Source organism: Cololabis saira, chromosome 22 (assembly GCF_033807715.1).
Source record: "Cololabis saira isolate AMF1-May2022 chromosome 22, fColSai1.1, whole genome shotgun sequence".
NCBI classification, from domain to species: domain Eukaryota; kingdom Metazoa; phylum Chordata; class Actinopteri; order Beloniformes; family Belonidae; genus Cololabis; species Cololabis saira.
Window position 1 is genome coordinate 36280445 of NC_084608.1, and position 11294 is coordinate 36291738.

The 11294-nt window shown below is 40.5% G+C and overlaps 1 protein-coding gene across 1 annotated transcript; it reads left to right on the plus strand.

Moving 5' to 3' along the window:
- Positions 1-1344: 1344 nt before the first annotated feature.
- Positions 1345-2953, plus strand: LOC133423420 (THAP domain-containing protein 6-like; the record flags this gene model as incomplete). Its single annotated transcript, XM_061713594.1, has 3 exons — positions 1345-1431; positions 2208-2400; positions 2864-2953. Coding segments are annotated over exons 1-3 (363 nt in total), but the record flags the coding sequence as incomplete, so codon positions are not given.
- Between the last annotated feature and the right edge of the window lie 8341 nt (positions 2954-11294).

Here is an 11294-nt window from a genome sequence, read left to right on the forward strand (position 1 = left end):
GACAAAATAGAGAAAAAAAGGAAAAAATAGGAAAAAAAGAGGGAAAAAAAGGGAAAAAAGAAGAAGAAAAAAGGAAAAAAGAGGAAAAAAGAGGGGAAAAAGAAGGAAAAAATGGAAAAAAGGAGAAAAAGAAGGAAAATTTTGAAAAAAAGAGGAAAAAAGGAGGGGAAAAAAGAGGAAAAAAGAGGAAAAAATGACAGAATAGGAAAAAGAAAAAAAGAGGAAAAAATAGGAAAAAAGAAGGACAAAAAGAGGAAAAAAGGAGAAAAGGAGGAGGAGGAGCAGGAATTTCTCGACATTTCTCATTTTTTCCTTCAAAATTTGCCTTTTTTTGTTGAAATTTCGCCTTTTTTCCACTTTTTTTCCTTATTTTTTCCTTACTTTTCCTCTTTTTTCCACCTTTTTTTCCTTATTTTTCCTCTTTTTTTCGCCTTTTTTTCTTTCTTTTTTCCCTTTTTTCCCTCTTGTATTGATTTTGATCCCTGATGATTTTTCTCCCTCCCTCTGTCTCCCTCCCTGGACCTGGACCTGGCTCCAGCTCTGCTGGGGGAATACTGGCTCCAGCTGACTCTACTCAAGCTCAGGTCTACAGCTGACCCAGCCCCCGGGTCTGGCACTCAGAAGGCGCGCCGATTTTTTCCAGTGGCCAACCGCGGTACTGCAACCAAAAATCCCATGCGGCCCAGAAAGCTTTTTTCCCATAGACCGCAATAGTAAAAGAGAAGCCTCTAAAACTGTTCACAGGACACCTCCAGCTGTAATCCCCGGCAATTACTAATCTTTGTATTCTATATTTTTAAGTCATGGACTTTATATCCGTCAAAAATGTTTTATAACGGCCAGAAAAGTAAAAGAAAAGTCTCTTTCTGGGCGTGACGTCACGGCTGACGTCACAGCCGTGTCCGTGCATTCCACGGATGTTTTATATTAATATATATTATATAATTATATTATATTAATACATTAATAATATATGTAATGCTATACATGTAATAATATACATTAATTAAGATATTATATTAATACATATTATATTAATACTCGCGTCATTGCCCCGGGGCATGATGGGAGGCCCCAGAGCATCATGGGAGGTGACTCAACTGCGCATGCTCTATGGGCCGCTGTATGCGGAAGTAAACCCGGAAGTCAGAGATTTTTTCGGCTTATGCGCTGGCTGAGCAGAATGCATTGAAATGAATGGGCGGCCATTTTTAGTCTCCAATCCAGTTTCTATCATAGACATATATACATAGACGCCGCATTGACTGCCTGAGAACGTCGGGTGCGGTCGCCATCTTGGATCGGTGGATGCAGCGTCAGAGAGGAGAGTTGTAACCGGTTGCAAAGAGAGATGCCTGAGTTTTGTGCCGCCTACGGTTGCAATAACCAGCGATCACTTCAGACCAGATCGCGTGGGATTACCTTTCACAAGTAAGATTGAACAATAATTTAGTTGTGTGTGGTCATTTATAACATTATATTACTGTAACTACCGTTATTTGTCCACTAGAAGAATGCTTACATAGCCAGATCAAGCTAGTGATAGTGACAGCTGTCAAAGCTGAGAATTTATAAATCATGTAAACCTTAATAGAGATTTTCGTCTAGCGTTATATTCTCGTTTTTACCCATTTTATGACAAACTTATCTTCACGACAGCAACTGTCATTATGAATGTGGTTGTAGTTAATAAGATAAGATAAGATAATCTTTTATTACTCCCTCAATGGGGAAACTCCCGTGTTAGCAGCAGTACACTTAATATATACACACACACACACACACACACACACACACACACACACACACACACACACACACACACACACACACACACACACACACACACACACGCACGCGCGCATGCGGGGAAGGGGGTAAAAAGGTAAAAAAGTAAAAGATATATATAATTACAAAATATGGACAGTATATACACAATATACACAATAAAATTAGCTGGCTAATAACAAAGACTGTCAGGTTGTAGTTTTGAGACTGTTGTTGACACTGTGTTACTGTGTTACTGTGTTCTTTCTATTCACAATTATCTTTTTAATATTTTGCAAGTCTTAAATATTTTGCTCATGTAGTAACACAGCTGCTGTCATCAGTCATGTGGTTGCTAATGCAATGTTACTCCCTCTCTTTTATATATGTTATAGTGTATGCACTTTTACATCTCTAGTTGGATTTCTCACATTTTGCAGGTTTCCCACAAATGAGAGTCTGAGGAGGCAGTGGGAAGTTGCTCTACGAAGGGAAGGTTTCACAGCAACAAAGCACACAAAGCTGTGCAGTGAGCACTTCAAGCCGTATCATTTTGACAGGACGGGTCAGATTGTCCGGCTTAGAGATGGTGCCATACCATCTCTTTTCAACTTCCCGTCTCATCTCCAAAGAGTAGGTGTATTATTACACTATTTGCTTACCTAGATGTCTATGATTCATATGTAAGAACTTGATAGGTAGTTAATACCACGGTTGCAGCTATCCTGGTGCACAAAACAAGTGCACCTCTTCAGTGAGGTCCTGTCATCGGCACAACAGTTATCAATGAACTGATCATCTGGGGGGTGTGGTTTATTTACTACTACTCTAAAATGTTTGTCTTGAATGAACTCTATATGTGTGAAGTCAAGTAAAGATGAAGCAAAACTGAAATCTAATCTCCGTCTTCATTTACAGTAACAAAAAATATGTCTGAACAATCACACTTTGCTGAACATTTTTTCTGTTTGTTCTTTCTGCATGTTTAGAAATCAATGATGTATTGTGTATTACAATGCACACTGTGCGATCCTAACACCTGTTGAAATAGTTTTTAATTAAGTTGTTTTAAAGTATTGCGTTTCTTCCATTTCAGCCAGTAGCAACCAGGACCACAAAAGTGGCAAGAAAAGCTGAAGTGGACCTTTCTCAGCATTTGCCTGAAGCTGAACCTCAGCCCAATGCAGTAACACACACACACACACACACACACACACACACACACACACACACACACACACACACACACACACACACACACACACACACACACACACACACTCTCTTCCTCATACCCATGGTGCTCCGCTGGTATTTACGGGTATGACCTCCTTCTTTCCACTAGGACCACCCCTATGCATTGCCAGATTCCAATTGTCTGAAGGCCAGACTTGGAGAAGCTTTGGCTCGAGTGGAGAGTCTGGAGCGGGAGAAGGCAAATGCTCAGGCCCGAGAAAGGAGGGCAAAGAAGACAGTAAAAGGTCTTCTGGAGGATCTTCAGAAAAAGAACCTCATAGCTGAAGATTTGAAAGAGAGGCTTGATTTTTACTCAGGTAAAATTACATGGTAATACAACTTTATGTATATGTTGTGTTAACACTCTTTGTTCATATAAGTATTATTTCAAGGGGACTTACTAGTTAGTTTGTACCAACTGAATTTCAGATCTTCAGATAGACCTATTTCAGAAGAGGGGCCATGACTACACCAAGGACCAGAGAGAGTTTGCCCTTACACTCCACCTCCATGGTCCAAAAACGTACACTTACCTGAGGGAGTCTCTGCATCTTCCCCTCCCACATCCACACACATTGCAAAGGTGTTGTTCATGTTGTTTGATTACACATATATTTAAAAATACTGGTTCAAATACTTGAACCACTTAAGCCCTACATAATATGTTGTACGACAAACAGCGAACTGATGTACAGGCCGTGAGGTTGTAGATCTGCTATATTCACTATTTTTGTAAGTCTTGGAAAAAGAGTAATTTTTTTTAAATGAAAGAAAAAAGTGCCCGCAATAGGGATGCCAGGGTCAAAGTGCTTAAATAGCTATTTGTTTTCTTTTCGCAAAGGTGGATGCAATCTGTGGATGCCAAGCCGGGACTCAACATGATGATGTTGGACATGTTGGAAAGAAAGAAAAAAGAAGACCCAGCCAAGTATGGTTGTGTGGGACTAATGTTGGATGCCATGGCCATCAAAAAGCATGTCCAGTACAACCCCCATACACAAAAAATGTCTGGATTTGTGGATATGGGGGATGGTATTAATGAGACTGATGTAGCCACAGAGGTGCTAGTCTTTATGGTGGTTGGCCTACAGGGTCATTGGAAAGCTCCAATTGCCTACTTTATCACAAAGTCTCTGTCACCAGACACACAGAAGGTCCTGGTTGTCCATGCTTTAGAGCAACTGCATGCACATGGCATAAGAGTGGTCTGCATGACAATGGATGGGCATGCCTCCAACGTCAACATGTGTAATCAACTCGGGTGCCAACTGAAAGGAAACCCTCTTCAGCCGTTGCAAACCTCCTTTCAACATCCAGTGACTGGTGACAGGGTCTTTGTGTTGATGGACGCATGTCACATGCTGAAGCTAGCACGCAACATGTTGCAGGCCTACAGTCCGATAACCAGCGCCAGTGGAGGAATCAACTGGTCATACATCCTTCATCTTAACAATGTCCAGACAAAAGATGGACTGCATGCTGCCAACAAGATCACAAGCAAGCATGTCCACTTTGATGGACAGAAGATGAAGGTGTCCCTGGCTGCGCAAACACTGAGTCGCTCTGTAACGGTGGCTCTGCGCACGTTGAGGGACCTTGGCTATTCACAGTTTAAACACTGTGAAGCAACAGCTGAATTCACTGAGGTAATGCAACATGCAAACATTGTTTTATAACATTTCATATTCTACGTGAAACCCAACTCTCATACTTACCTTTCATACTTAACCTGTAGAGGGAAATCCAAGCAAAGCGTACAGTAGTACTAAAATGTTTACTTGTATATATTGAAATTAGATAATGTAGTGTACTCTGATACCTGCAGACACCCTGTTATGATAGATGCAGGCTTTCAGTAAATAGAACCATTTGTTTTTTTAGATGATTGACAGGCTCTTTGACATCCTGAACAGTCGCAATCCCTGTGGCAAAGGATTCAAAGCTCCTCTGGGTGCTTTAACTTGGACAGAGAGAGCAGAATTCTTGTTGAGAGGCAGGGCATACTTGCTCAGTTTGCGGATGAAAGATGGCACACCCCTTCACCAATCAAAGAGGTCTTTTAAAATAGTGAATGGTTCGAATGAAAAGTTCATGACATCATAAGTTCATATGATGCTCTGTTCTTTTATTGCGCATCAAGTTCATATGATGCTCTGTTCTCTTGTTCTGATATTTTTGCTGTCTGCGGTTTTGTTTCTGTTGACTCTTCTGTTCAGTGTTTTTCAGATCATACAGGTGTCCCAAATTCAGATTCTGATTACTTTATTCATCACAAAAGGGATATCTACATATCTCTCCATCCTGCAGCAAAGAGAGAGAAGCCGTCCACCACCGTTATTTCTTTGGTCCATCAAGGAGTTTATAAAGTGGGTGATCCGTGTTGTTTAGAATGGTAAATCCCATCCGGTTGGAGGAGAGGGTCACATGATTGAAGTCTCCTGATATTATAAGTAGGCTATGTGTGTTTTTATGCATATTCATATGATGCACTTGTGCAGAACCTTTTGATGTCTGCAGTTTTGTTTCTGTTGGAATCTTCTTGTGTCCAGTGTTTTTCAGGTCATACAGGTGTCAAATGGTATGTATGGCACGTTCTTGTGTTCAAGTTTTCCCAGTTCAGTTTTAATATCGTTCCCTAGTTGCTTTAGCATCCGAGAGGTAAGTTATTTTACTTCAAGGACCCTAATCCTGACACTGATTTATACTCTTAAGAAGCACCCAGTAATTTTTCAGTAGATTTGTAGTGTACTTAAATAATTTAACATAACCAACCAGGGATGTTATTGGAGCAAAAGATGTATTACTGTCTCCATCCCTGTCACTATGTGTTGAGTCACATCTCATGGATATTTGTAGAAACGTCAATGTCTTTCAATAAATAAAATTACTAGGTGCTCTTGAGGTGAATTGTTTTGCCACGATCATATTAGTAAAATATTTTCTTTTGAAGGTACTTGTCAGTCATCGGCTTCGTCATCAACATTGACACATTGTTGATGATGATTCCTGACCTACTCCATGTTCAGCGTTACGTCTGTACATACCGCTTCAGTCAAGATCACTTGGAGCTTCTGTTTAACTCTGTCAGGGCATCAGGTAGAAATTTCACATTTATAATCTCTTTTTTAGTCCTTGACTTGCCCTATTAAATATCTATGTAACCTAAGTGTGTGCATGTTTTTTTTATCTTTTAGGGGGCTGGAATAATAATCCAACTGCAGGGCAGTTCCAGGCCATTTTCCGGCGTCTGATGGTGAGGTGTGGTGTCGCACCAAATAGCTCAGGCAACGTGGCAGCGCAAGACGAGACTGTGTCCCTGTCAGCTCTAGACAATTACTCTGCGTTAGCAGCAGAAGAAGAGCTTCCGACCCCGTTTGCGAACATGTCCGCAGTTGTAGGTGACCATAGTTACCTGCCCACCCGCTTTGGCAGTCTTGTTGACAATGCCTTGGTGTACATTTCAGGATTTGTTGTTAGACAAGTTCTGAAAAAGCTGTCCTGTGAGGTGTGCCGTGCTAGCCTGGTCGCAGCTGCTGTACCCTCATCCTTTGACCAGAGCTACCACCTGCTGATGCTTAAAAACAATGGCGGGCTGATGATCCCCTCGGAAGGAACAGTTAAGGTGGTTAGAGCAGCAGAGCGTGCAATCCGCCAAAACTCAGGCCAAGGTGTCAGCATGTCTTTTGTGAACCATTTCGTCCGGGCTGAGATAGGTTCAGAGGATGTGTTTTTGCTTGCGGAGCACATTGAAGAAACACAATTTGGCATCGAAAACCATCATTTCATGCTTGTGTCGTTAATTGTGTCTGTCTTTCTCAAACTACGGCTGCATCACATTGCAAAATTGACTACCCTGGAGTTACAGAGTGCCAGCACACGCAAGAAGCTGTGTAAAACAGTTCTTTTTCAAGGGTTTTAGCTCTGAGATGGAGAGAGAGACTGAGAGAAACAGAAACAGACAGATAAATATACAGACAGAGAGACTGACTGACAGGCAGGTAGAGAAACAGACCGAGAGACAGACAGGCAGACAGGCAGACAGACAGACAGACAGACAGGCAGGCAGGCAGGCAGGCAGACAGGCAGACAGGCAGACAGACAGACAGGCAGGCAGGCAGGCAGGCAGACAGACAGACAGGCAGACAGGCAGACAGGCAGACAGGCAGACAGACAGACAGACAGACAGACAGACAGGCAGGCAGGCAGGCAGGCAGACAGACAGACAGGCAGACAGGCAGACAGGCAGACAGACAGACAGACAGACAGACAGACAGGCAGGCAGGCAGGCAGGCAGGCAGACAGGCAGACAGACAGACAGACAGACAGACAGACAGACAGGCAGGCAGGCAGACAGACAGGCAGACAGACAGACAGGCAGACAGACAGACAGAGAAACAGGCAGACAGAGAAACAGGCAGACAGAGAGAGATTCTGTCATATTTTTTCAAACCTAACTTTTCCACGTTGATTCACACCCTCCAACATGTTTGCGGAGTCTTCACGGGTTGTTGAGTGATGCACTCTGAGGGTGCAGGTCACGATCCTAATCTGTTCTCAGCTTTATAAGATGCCATTTTCAAGTTTCACAAGTCTCACTCATATGTTAAATACTTTCTGTGTTGATGTGAGTCCAGTTTGCTAAATTAAATTTTGAATGTCCTAAAGTCCAAACACCACGCCTCGGTGGTTGATTTGGGTGGGTGGGGTGGTGGACATGCGCTGTGTGCCATTTCTTGAGCTGCCAGCAGATAGTGAATACAGGAATGTTTATCATCTCTCTTCAGCGAGAGGCTTGACTCTGGTTAATTGGCTTCTCTAGATGAGTAGATGGCAGTTGAAATGTACGAGATGGCCCAATTTTTCCAATGATGGTGGGAGTTAAGTCTGTCTTAGGGAAATACTAATGGCAGCTATTGGCAGGGGATTAGTCAGTGACATGACAGTCCTTGTTTGTTCTTTTTCTTTGAATAATTATCTGGTTGACAGTTTGATTGTGAAAACCCATTACCTCTGACTTCTGGTAGGAAATGCAGCTACACCTGAGCCTTGACAGTGTTTTCTGTGATCTCATCCTGCCCTGTGTTGGCTTCCATTTACATTTACCATTTCTGTGTTATTTGCTGTGTAAATAGTTAAGCTTGATGATTTTTTTCTGAGTCCAAAACTTTTTTTTTCTTTTTAATCATACCTGCCATTATGTTTTTTGTTTTTAAGTTTGTTAAGTCTGTTATTAAAATATATTAATACATTCATAAATATGCTATACTGTATTTTGTATTGTGTATGTATGTATGTATGTATATATATATATATATATATATATATATATATATATATATATATATATCTGAATAACCAGCATACCAGTAGTGTGACTACCTGCAGAACGTTTTTTAGCATGAAAGCCTGCATTTTTAACGTACATCAAGCATCCTGTATCATAGCTACATGTCTGCCGTTTGTAAAAAAGCAAACCGCGTGAAAATCGGTTGAAAATTAAGTGAGTTATAGTTATTTTACTTGTGCATACACCTCCTTCCTCAATAGAAGCGAACTCACTGGAGTCAAAGCGCCACCGATCCAAGATGGCGGCCACGCCCGACGTCGGCCCCAATAGGAAGCGTCAGTCAATGCGGCGTCTATGTATATATGTCTATGGTTTCTATAATACATCCATGAGCTGACCTAACCTAACCTTCTAGAACCTTCTGTTCCTGCTGCTGAACCAGCTAGGTGATGACGTCACCAGAGGGGGCGGGGCCAGGGCTCGAGGGGGCGGGGCCAGGGGAGAAAAGAAAGAGGAAAAAAGAGAAAAATAGGAAAAAATAGGAAAAAAGAGAGAAAAATAGGAAAAAAGAGGGAAAAAAGAAGAAAAAAAAGGAAAAAAGAAGGAAAAAATGGAAAAAAAGGACAAAATAGGAAAAAAGGAGAAAAGGAGGAGGAGGAGCAGGAATTTCTCGACATTTCTCATTTTTTCCTTCAAAATTTGCCTTTTTTTGTTGAAATTTCGCCCTTTTTCCGCTTTTCTTCCTTATTTTTTCCTTACTTTTCCTCTTTTTTCCGCCTTTTCTTCCTTATTTTTGCCTTATTTTTCCTCTTTTTTTCGCCTTTTTTTCTTTCCTTTTTCCCTTTTTTTCCCTCTTGTATTGATTTTGATCCCTGATGATTTTTTCTCCCTGGCTCCAGCTCTGCTGGGGGAATACTGGCTCCAGCTGACTCTACTCAAGCTCAGGTCTACAGCTGACCTAACCTAACCTTAGAACCTTCTGTTCCTGCTGCTGAACCAGCTAGGTGATGACGTCACCAGAGGGGGCGGGGCCAGGGCTCGAGGGGGCGGGGCCAGGGGAGAAAAGAAAGAGGGAAAAAGAGGAAAAAAGAGGAAAAAAAGAAGAAAAAAAGAGGGAAAAGAGAAGGAAAAATGGAAAAAAGGACAAAATAGAGAAAAAGAGGAAAAAAAGGAAAAAAGAGGGGAAAAAGAAGGAAAAAAGAGGAAAAAAAGGAAAAAAATAGGAAAAAAAGAGAAAAAAAGGAAAAAAGAGGGAAAAGAGAAGGAAAAAATGAGGACAAAATAGAGAAAAAAAGAAAAAAAAGAGGAAAAAAGAGGGGAAAAAGAGGAAAAGAAGAAGAAGAAAAAAGGAAAAAAGAGGGAAAAAATTGAAAAGGACAAAATAGAGAAAAAAAGGAAAAAATAGGAAAAAAAGAGGGAAAAAAGGGAAAAAAGAAGAAGAAAAAAGGAAAAAAGAGGAAAAAAGAGGGGAAAAAGAAGGAAAAAAATGGAAAAAAAGAGGAGAAAAAGGAAAAAATTGAAAAAAATAGGAAAAAAGGAGGGGAAAAAGAGGAAAAGAGAGGAAAAAATGACAGAATAGGAAAAAGAGAAAAAAAGAGAAAAAAGAGGAAAAAATATGAAAAAAGGACAAAAAGAGGGAAAAAAGAGGATAAAAGGAGAAAAAGGAGGAGGAGGAGCAGGAATTTCTCGACATTTCTCATTTTTTCCTTCAAAATTTGCCTTTTTTTGTTGAAATTTCGCCCTTTTTCCGCTTTTTTTCCTTATTTTTTCCTTACTTTTCCTCTTTTTTCCGCCTTTTCTTCCTTATTTTTACCTTATTTTTCCTCTTTTTTTCGCCTTTTTTTCTTTCTTTTTTCCCCTTTTTTCCCTCTTGTATTGATTTTGATCCCTGATGATTTTTTCTCCCTGGCTCCAGCTCTGCTGGGGGAATACTGGCTCCAGCTGACTCTACTCAAGCTCAGGTCTACAGCTGACCTAACCTAACCTTAGAACCTTCTGTTCCTGCTGCTGAACCAGCTACAGTAGGTGATGACGTCACCAGAGGGGGCGGGGCCAGGGCTCGAGGGGGCGGGGCCAGGGGAGAAAAGAAAGAGGAAAAAAAGAGAAAAAGAGGAAGAAAGGAAAAAAGAGGGAAAAGAGAAGGAAAAAGGAAAAAAGAGGGAAAAGAGAAGGAAAAAAAGAGGGGAAAAAGGAAAAAAGAGGGGAAAAAGAAGGAAAAAAGAGGAAAAAAAGGAAAAAAATAGGAAAAAAAGAGAAAAAAAGGAAAAAAGAGGGAAAAGAGAAGGAAAAAATGAGGACAAAATAGAGAAAAAAAGAAAAAAAAGAGGAAAAAAGAGGGGAAAAAGAGGAAAAGAAGAAGAAGAAAAAAGGAAAAAAGAGGGAAAAAATTGAAAAGGACAAAATAGAGAAAAAAAGGAAAAAATAGGAAAAAAAGAGGGAAAAAAAGGGAAAAAAGAAGAAGAAAAAAGGAAAAAAGAGGAAAAAAGAGGGGAAAAAGAAGGAAAAAAATGGAAAAAAAGAGGAGAAAAAGGAAAAAATTGAAAAAAATAGGAAAAAAGGAGGGGAAAAAGAGGAAAAGAGAGGAAAAAATGACAGAATAGGAAAAAGAGAAAAAAAGAGAAAAAAGAGGAAAAAATATGAAAAAAGAAGGACAAAAAGAGGGAAAAAAGAGGATAAAAGGAGAAAAAGGAGGAGGAGGAGCAGGAATTTCTCGACATTTCTCATTTTTTCCTTCAAAATTTGCCTTTTTTTGTTGAAATTTCGCCCTTTTTCCGCTTTTTTTCCTTATTTTTTCCTTACTTTTCCTCTTTTTTCCGCCTTTTCTTCCTTATTTTTGCCTTATTTTTCCTCTTTTTTTCGCCTTTTTTTCTTTCTTTTTTCCCCTTTTTTCCCTCTTGTATTGATTTTGATCCCTGATGATTTTTTCTCCCTGGCTCCAGCTCTGCTGGGGGAATACTGGCTCCAGCTGACTCTACTCAAGCTCAGGTCTACAGCTGACCTAACC